The 8,873-nt window shown below is 44.6% G+C and overlaps 1 protein-coding gene across 1 annotated transcript in view; it reads left to right on the top strand.

Moving 5' to 3' along the window:
* Positions 1-7,885: 7,885 nt before the first annotated feature.
* aldh1l2 (aldehyde dehydrogenase 1 family, member L2) overlaps positions 7,886-8,873 on the top strand; it is a 36,702-nt gene continuing 35,714 nt past the window's right edge. The window contains exon 1 of the mRNA XM_008293543.1: positions 7,886-8,086. Coding sequence (XP_008291765.1) covers positions 8,039-8,086 — 48 coding nt within the window. The 5' untranslated portion in view covers positions 7,886-8,038. The remainder of the gene's footprint in view (positions 8,087-8,873) is intronic.

Here is an 8,873-nt window from a genome sequence, read left to right as displayed (position 1 = left end):
CCAGGACCTCCTCGCAGTGAGGCAAATAATGATACTTAGGGCTAAAACATATATATATATACATATATATATATAAAATAAACAAAGCCTAGCTCCCATCAGATAACTCTGATGTGATGGAAATCTTTCAGCTGGAGGACAACAGGTGTTCACAGTGAAACATGTCAGTAAGACACAGTCAGAGGCATTGTGTTGACCTTTAGTGCTGTCAGTGATGATGCTCTTATCAAACAGCTACATGTCTGTGACAGGTGTCAGTCAGTACAGATCTTTATAGTTAGCTCCATGTAGCTCTGTTAGCCTGCGGTGGACTGATGCTGCTGTACGTCTGCTTTCAGCGGGTGAAGTTGAACACAGACAGGACGTCAGGCTTTAGTCTGTAGTCCGGTGAACCACTAGTTTGCTGGACTCCACCACCTCCTCCTCAGTGTGATCCTCCTCCAGAATGTGTTCCCTACAAACCCTGGAGTCAGAGCCCATCATCGAGGCTCTTTCTCTTCATCAGGACTGGTCTCTGTTTCAGTGGCAGGTTATGAAAGTGGACTGTTTCATGGCTTTAACCCTGAAAAATTAATTCTTCTATCCAGGAGTCGTGGCCTCCCTGATCATCTGTGGCTCCTCGGTCTCCATCTTTTACTGTCCTTATTGTGTCTATATCCGTGACGTCACCAGGTAGCGCCCTCCAAGATGGCGGTGCCCTCTGGAGAGAAGACATCAAACAATCTTCTTTTTCCTTTTGTATGCTCATGTTTTTCGTGTTCGTTGTAAACCCTCTGAACAGAGAGGGAGTACATGTAGTGAATTATGCTGACTTGACTGAGTGCTTCGTTTCCCCTTTAAGTTGAGAAGCTTTAACTCTGTTGTGCAGGCTGGCCGTAATATAAGCAGACATTTGTGCCACTAGACTGAAACTGTAATCCCATAAACTTGAAATGACAATTACAAAGCACAGGACCTTGACACCAGAGGTCTGAGTCTCACTGGGGTTCGCTTTAGGCAACAAAACAAGTGTTAAAACAGCACTATATGTCATGATAGTGCATAAATATTACATAAAAGATCAGCCGATGTGGAGGTGAAACGGAGGCAAAGGAAGAACCCATTANTGGGCTTCCAGGCTGTGTTTTAGGTGTTTTAGGTTTTGCAGCAGCAGCATTGGGAGCAGTGCATCATTGCACCAGGACACTGTTTCAACAGAGAGGTAGCCAAATTTGAATCTGGTACGGTCTCAAAACCTTTGGATCAACCCTCGTACATGCAATATAAATGCTTCTCTGCTTTTCTTCCTCCCTGCTAACAGAGTGCAACATCTGTTAGTATCACTGTCCAACCTGTCAATAATCAGCTTCAAATCATTTTGCTCTAATGCACCACTGGAGGTTTAGCTTCAGAAGACATTCCAGTTAGGCGTCCTCTAAAACACAGCAGCAAGGTAGCAGCCTTGTCTTCGCTGCAGTTAGAAACACCCTTCATGAGAAATGTCTTTCCAAGCTTGAGAGCTTCAAAATGTTCTTCCATAATTTCTCACCTTTGTTTCCTCTCCTCTTGTAGGATATGTGACGGTGTCCAGTTTGGAGCAGGAATTCGTTTCCTGTGACCCGGTCGCTCTGCTGCCTTCAGTGCTCCAGCAGAGGCCGTGAAGAGGGAGAACGTCTCGTCGTCTGTCACCTGTAACTTGTTGTAGAGTGTGTAACACTAGCATGGGTCCTATGTCCTGGGGAAGAACGTGCCTGACCTCCCCAATCCCTCCTTTTATATGCACCAGTTAATGCTTTTGGGCAGCAATGTGCCAGTGCTGGGCCACACAGCTGGAGAAGCCGTTCATGAACTGGCCTGGTTAGAGAACCAGAAGCCACCTGGACTTCTTCAGCAGCAACTACAAGACATGGCAGCAGCTGTAGCTAAAACACAAAGAAATCCAGCACCATGTCAGCACCTGTTCCTGTCAGTAGAATTTTAAATTGTGTTGTTTTTTTTTTGTCTTTGCTTCTCCGGCACTGGCACTTTGTCTGTGGTAAAGTCATCCACCAGTGATTTCACCCACTGTGTTTCCTGTGATGACACGAAATCAAGTGTTTTCCAAAATGTTAAAGAGATTTTGGGCATGTTTCCCCTTTTTGCCTTCCAGGACTGCTTCTTATCCAGGAGCATGACGTGTTCATATTTTTGTTTGAGATTTAAGCGTACACCACACACTCTTCTGACCTGACATGTTTAGTTGAATTATGTTCAATGACTGATTGACTGCAGTGGCTGGAGGAGGAGTGATCTGGAAGGAAACCAGCACTTTTTAATTCAAACAGCGGCGTGGAAAGGAACTTGAAGAAGAAGGACGGGTCATCCACCACCAGTGCTCTTACCGTTAGTCCTCTTTTTGATGTTGTCGAAACGATTCACAAATAAATCACAGCTGCTCCCCTGGTTTCTCTTTGGATCCTTTCTGGTGTCACAATCATCAGGCAAGTGGGAACAAGGCTGCTGATCTTGTGCACTGTGGTTCATTTGATATTTGTTCAGATTTCTTTCCTTGAAGTGAGCTATTTTTCCTGATTCTCTTTTTAAGGTTAGTACAGTTTGTTCCTTTGTCAGGACAAACCTTGATCAGTCGATAACTTTTTGGAACACACTTCTTGCACCTGTTATAAAAGTTAAGATCTCTCATTTAGCGACAGCAGAGTGTTGCAACAGCACCGGAGTGTTTCATTTTGATTTATATATATTTTTTATTGTCTCAAGGTGCAAAAGGACACTTAATGGGTGAAACAACTGCACTTGCCAGGAGGTTTAAGGTCCACACGGTGAAATCTAACCTTAATATGTAGCTGTAAGGCCAACTGCATGGCTGCCCAGGATGTCATGTGTCAGTGCCCTGTCTCCCTGCACACTGAACCTTTGCCCCTCTGGAACCTGTGCAGGGCAGTCCAGTGTGGATGGTGCCAGATGCATGTTTGGTCACAGCCAGTTCTGTGTGGGAGTCCAGGCAGGTGTTGAGCAGCTGCAAAGCCAAAGAACCAGAACCAGCAAGTATAGTGGAGCTGGAATAAAACAGTAAAATGTACCCGACTCTCTTGTCGCTGTATCTGAGCCCAGATCAGCCTGAGAGCTTTCAAATACCAAATGGATGCAGGGCAGTGCTGAGGAACTTTAAAGGACTTTGTGGTTAAACATTGTGCATAAGTGGTTGTTTAAGACGTCACCTTAGTACCCACTTAGTGTTTGATTCTTTTGTTAGAGAGGTTACAAGTAAATTTTACACATTTTTTGGTTTTAACAACAGAGAACCTGCACAGGAAGCATGTACTGAGTACACATGGAGCAAATCTTTTGTTATTAATCACAGTACAGATAATGGAAGTCATTTTGAAAACACATAAACTACCACATTAAGGTTGATGAAACCCTCGGCACTCTGTCCATACAGGCCACAGCTGTCTGATCTCTTTATGATTATAGATGCAGCACTTTGACTCCAACAGCTGAACCTGCAGGTCTTGTGATGGCATTTTGCTGTTCTTGGATTTATTTATTTTTTAAAAGGGCGGTGTGTACCGTACTCTTTATCTGTTTTCATACCTGTACCGGAGACACCTTTTACCATTCAAATTAACAAAATTACAAAAGTGTGTCAGCATAACTGATCTGTTGCATATAATTAATAGTTCATTTATATTGCCTTGCTCACCTTTGGATCTTGGCACTGGCCAACACTTCTGAATAACAGGTTAAATTTTACACATTTTATTACATCAAAGAATGACTGAAATACACACATAAATATCCTAATAATACAATCTGCTCATTCAATTTATGAATAATCCATTGCCAGACAACAGACAGACAACCAAGCACACTCACACTCACACCTACGGCCAGAACAGAATCACAGGTTCACCTCAGCAGGTGTTTGGACTGTGGGAGGAAACACAAGAACCCGGAAACTCCACACAGACAGACCCCAGGAACAGATTCCAACCCAGGACCTCCTCGCAGTGAGGCAAATAACGATACTTAGGGTTAAAACATATATAGATATATAAGAAATAAACAAAGCCTAGCTCCCATCAGATAACTCTGATGTGATGGAAATCTTTCAGCTGGAGGACAACAGGTGTTCACGGTGAAACATGTCAGTAAGACACAGTCAGAGGCTTTGTGTTGAACTTTATTGCTGTCAGTGATGATGCTCTTATCAAAGAGTGTCAGTCAGTACAGATCTTTATTATTAACCGTTTAGCTCCATGTAGCTCTGTTTCCCTGTGGTGGACTTTTCAGAATACGTTGCTCGGTCAGCAGAGCGATGTTTCAGCGAGTGAAGTTGAACACAGACAGGACATCAGGCTTTAGTCTGTTGTCCGGTGAACCACTAGCTTGCTGGACTCCACCACCTCCTCCTCAGTGTGATCCTCCTCCAGAATGTGTTCCCTACTAACCCTGGAGTCAGAGCCCATCATCAAGGCTCTTCCTCTTCATCAGCACTGGTCTCTGTTTCAGTGGCAGGTTATGAAAGTGGACTGTTTCATGGCTTTAACCCTGTAAAATTCATTCTTCTATCCAGGAGTAGTGGCCTCCCTGATCATCTGTGGCTCCTCGGTCTCCATCCTTTACTGTCTTTATTGTCCACAATCCGTCTTAAACCTGTGAAGCTAACCAACCCCGTGACGTCACCAGGTAGTGCCCTCCAAGATGGCAGTGCCCTCTGGAGAGAAGACACCAAACAATCTTCTTTTTCCTTTTATATGCTCATGTTTGTCGTGTTTGTTATAAACCCTCTGAACAGAAAGGGAGTACATGTAGTGAATTATGCTGACTTGACTGAGTGCTTCGTCTCCCCTTTAAGTTGAGAAGTTTTAACTCTGTTGTGCACTGTGGCCGTAATATAAGCAGACATTTGTGCCACTAGACTGAAACTATATTCCCATAAACTTGAAATGACAATTACAAAACACAGGACCTTGACACCAGAAGTCTGAGTCCCACTGGGGTTTGCTTTAGGCAACAAAACAAGTGTTAAAACAGCACTATGTGTCATGATAGTGCATAAATATTACATAAAAGATTTTCACTCTGCCGATGTGGAGGTGAAACGGAGGCAAAGGAAGAACCCATTAAATTTTGGTTTAAATCTGGGTCACTCTGTAGAATTTAGAGCCTACAGCGTTGGCTTTGGCGAAGAACTGCACTCTGTGGGTTCCCTTGTAGTTTTCTGCTATAAAATGTATATTGTGGTAAAAGTCAAATAAATTCAAAGCCCTGAATATTCAACAGTTTGGCAGATTCATTTGTTTTTTATGTTAATGCACTGCTTTAAGAGGATCTGTTATTAAGTGTCCCAGTGACTTGAAGCACACTTATTGTTAATCCTCGGGCTTGTTCTTATTATCGATTGTTCCAACATGATTTTTGGCGCCTCACTCATCCTGCAGCTTTGAGAAAACCCATGTAAATTAGATATTCAAACAAAATGTGCAGCTCGTGCAGTTTTTATGAAATAAGCAAACAAATGGGTCACAAATCCTCATCGACATGAACGGGAAGTTGCCGAAACCCAGCCACGTTTAGACTCTTATGGTTTTTACGCAGTCGCAGTTGAAAATCCTGAATTTTTCTTGAGCTAGCGTGGGTGATATCACACGTCACCCACCCTAAATTTTGACCAGATGCATTTTTTGGAAAATGTTGCAATTAACTTCGTCTCCTTACAATTTCCACCTAAAAAGGCAGGCATTTCCATCCTCTTTCACCCAGTGTGAGTCTTGTTGCTGTAGGACTTTTGTTTTTTTCATAAATGATCTCAGAGCACAGAATGTGCCGACCAAAATGTTCACTGACACTTTAATTTTTAATCCTAGCTACACTTCAACTGTGAGAGACAGAATCTGTTTTGTATGATTGTTAAATAATTAATTTGCATTTTATTGCATGAAATAAGTATTTGATACAATAGAAACTTAAGATTTGGTACAGAAACCTTTGTTCACAGTTACAGAGGTCAGACGTTTCCTGTAGTTCTGGACCAGGTTTGCACACACTGCAGCAGGGATTGTGGCCCACTCCTCCTCACAGATCTACTCCAGATCTTTCTGGGCAACATGGAGTCCTCCAAAGATTTTCTGTTGGGTTCAGGTCTGGAGGCTGGCTAGGCCACTCTAGGACCTTGAAGCACTTCTTATAGAACCACTCCTTAGTTGGCCTGGCTGTGTGTTTCAGGTCATTGTCATGCTGGAAGAACCGGCCATGACCCATCTTCAGTGCGCTTTCCGAGGGAAGGAGGCTGTTGCAAAAAATCTTGCGATACATCCATCCTCCCCTCAATACGGTGCAGTCACCCCATCCCCTTTACAGAAAAGCACCCCCAAACTACAACGTTTCCACCCTCATGCTTCATGGTTGGGATGGTGTTCTTGGGGTTGTACTCATCCTTCCTCTTCCTCCAAACACGGCAAGTGGAGTTTAAACCAAAAAGCTCTATTTTGGTCTCATCTGACCACATGACCTTCTCCCATGTCTCCTCTGGATCATCCAGATGGTCATCAGCAAAGTTCAGACAGGCCTGGATGTGTGCTGGCTTGAGCAGGGGGGATCTTGTGTGGTCTGCAGGATTTTAATCCATGGCGGTGTGTTACTGATGGTAGCCTTTGAGACTGTGGTCCCAGCTCTCTTCAGGTCATTGACCAGGTTTTTCCGTGTAGTTCTGGACCGATCCCTCACCTTTCTCATGATCATTAATGCTCCACGAGGCGAGATCTTGCAGGGAGCTCCAGCTCAAGGGAGACTGACAGTTATCTTGAGTTTCTTTCATTTTCTAATAATTGCACCAACAGTTGCTGCCTTCTCATCAAGCTGCTTGCCTGTTGTCCTGCAGCCCATCCCAGCCTTGTGCAGGTCTATAGTTCTGTCCCTGGTGTCCTTAGACAGCTCTTTGGGGTCTGACTGACTGAGTGTGTGGACAGGTGTCTTTTATAGAGGTAACGAGTTCAAACAGGTGCAGTGAATACAGGTAACGAGTGGAGGGCTTCTTAAAGACGAACTAACAGGTCTGTGAGAGCCAAAACTCTGGCTGGTTGCTCGGTGATCAAATACTTATTTCATGCAATAAAATGCAAATTAATTATTTAAAAATCATACAATGTGATTTTCTGGATTGTTTTAGATTCTGTCTCTCACAGTCAAAGTGTACTTAAAGAAAAAATGACAGCCCTCTCCATTCTTTGTAAGTGGAGAAACTTGCAAAATCAGCAGTTTATCAAATAGTTGTGTTTCCCACTGTAGTGCTTGTGTGTCACTACCTGCTCCACTGCTGGCTGCTGCCTGTCACACCATCACAGACACTATATTGTTATATTACACTATATTACTACTGTATTGTTGGTCTAGTTGCATTTTTGAGCTTATTATTTTTTTTTAAATTGGTATATCGTTATATTTTTTACATTGTAAGTAAAATTGCAATTTAAAACACGTCTCTGTTCTCTGTGATATTTTTATAAGCTAGTAAATGAAAAAGTATTTGTCCACCGTCTTTGTCCTGTGTTTTATTGTGCTCATCATCATAAAAACTACTAAAAAGAAAAATCACAAAATCATTCAGTCATCATGAAAATCATTATTGTTTGTATTTTCATTCAGATTTGGATCTTCATGGTGCATCCACTTCATAAATGGATCTACATGAAAGTAGATGAGCTGCTCTTGGACGTGGAAACTATCGGACTCGGCAGTAAAGGCCCTGCAGTGACTGACCCCGAGTTCTCAGGATTCCCACGCGTGCTCGCGCAGGCAGAACGTAGTAAGCGCTGCGTGACCGCGCACGCACGGCGCCAGGCAGGACGTCGGTCGGCTGCTGTCGGCTATAAGCTGCTGAGGCGAGCCGGACCGCGGCCACACCGCCACTGACTCACCGACACACCGACACGCACACGGGGCAGGTGTGTGGACAGCGCAGGGCTGGTTCCTCTACAGCAGCTCAGAACAACTGCGCAGCGTCTGGATTTATTTTCTTCTTCTTTCTATTTGTTAAATAACAGAAAACACCGCCATTATGTTGTGGACAGCGAGTCAAGTGTTGAGGAAATTCTCCACCTCGTCCGTGAGTATCGCTGCATTTCTGCACCAAGGAACGCGTTTGATACTTGAGCTGCACTGATTTGACAAAATCCAATTAGTAAATAGTGAATGCATGGCCAGGCTCGGGTTAGATGGAGATGACTGAGCCCGGCTCGGTTCTGGTTCAGAGTCATTCCCAGGAGCTCCTCAGTCACTCCGCTGCAGTATTTTCAGTACTGGTTGGGTTTCAGTGTTGGTGTCAGTGTGCCACGTCCCTGTCCGCTCCCTGCTCTTCCTCCGCTGGCCTCCGCTCCAGCAGCTCTGGAGGAGTTGCATCAGCAACCAGCTCCACACTGGAGCCCGTCAGCGGCTTAGGTCGGATCCTGCAGGCTGCACAGACAATCAGCTCATTCACCATCATTTTTAGGGCTGTTTTGCAGCCTGATGCCGTTTCATTTGCCCACCTCCTGACTGTAGGGAGCTGCTTTGAATGCATCATGAAACACGTTGCACGCGGAGCCGGTGCCTCCTGCACTTGACAGGAGCGTTCATGTGCGCAGGGAAACCCGAGCCCTGCTCCTCCTGCATGCACACATGTGCTGCTCCTCAGATGTGGGTGGGGGCCTCCGGCAGGCTCCTGAACTTTTGACTCTGGATGAGGGGTTGTGGTCTCCAGCAGCCAATAGCTGTTCTCAGAGCTGCCTCCAGCCAATAACAAAGACTTAAGGCTTGTTGGACCAGGGCTGGAGGTAGGGATCAGGGGGCCTGGAAAATACTAGCATGGCCCCCCTGAACCCCACACCTAATTAGGTTCTAATTTCTAAGCATTG

Source organism: Stegastes partitus, unplaced genomic scaffold, assembly GCF_000690725.1.
Source record: "Stegastes partitus isolate 25-593 unplaced genomic scaffold, Stegastes_partitus-1.0.2 Scaffold893, whole genome shotgun sequence".
NCBI lineage: Eukaryota > Metazoa > Chordata > Actinopteri > Pomacentridae > Stegastes > Stegastes partitus.
This window is presented reverse-complemented; position numbering and strand designations above follow the sequence as displayed.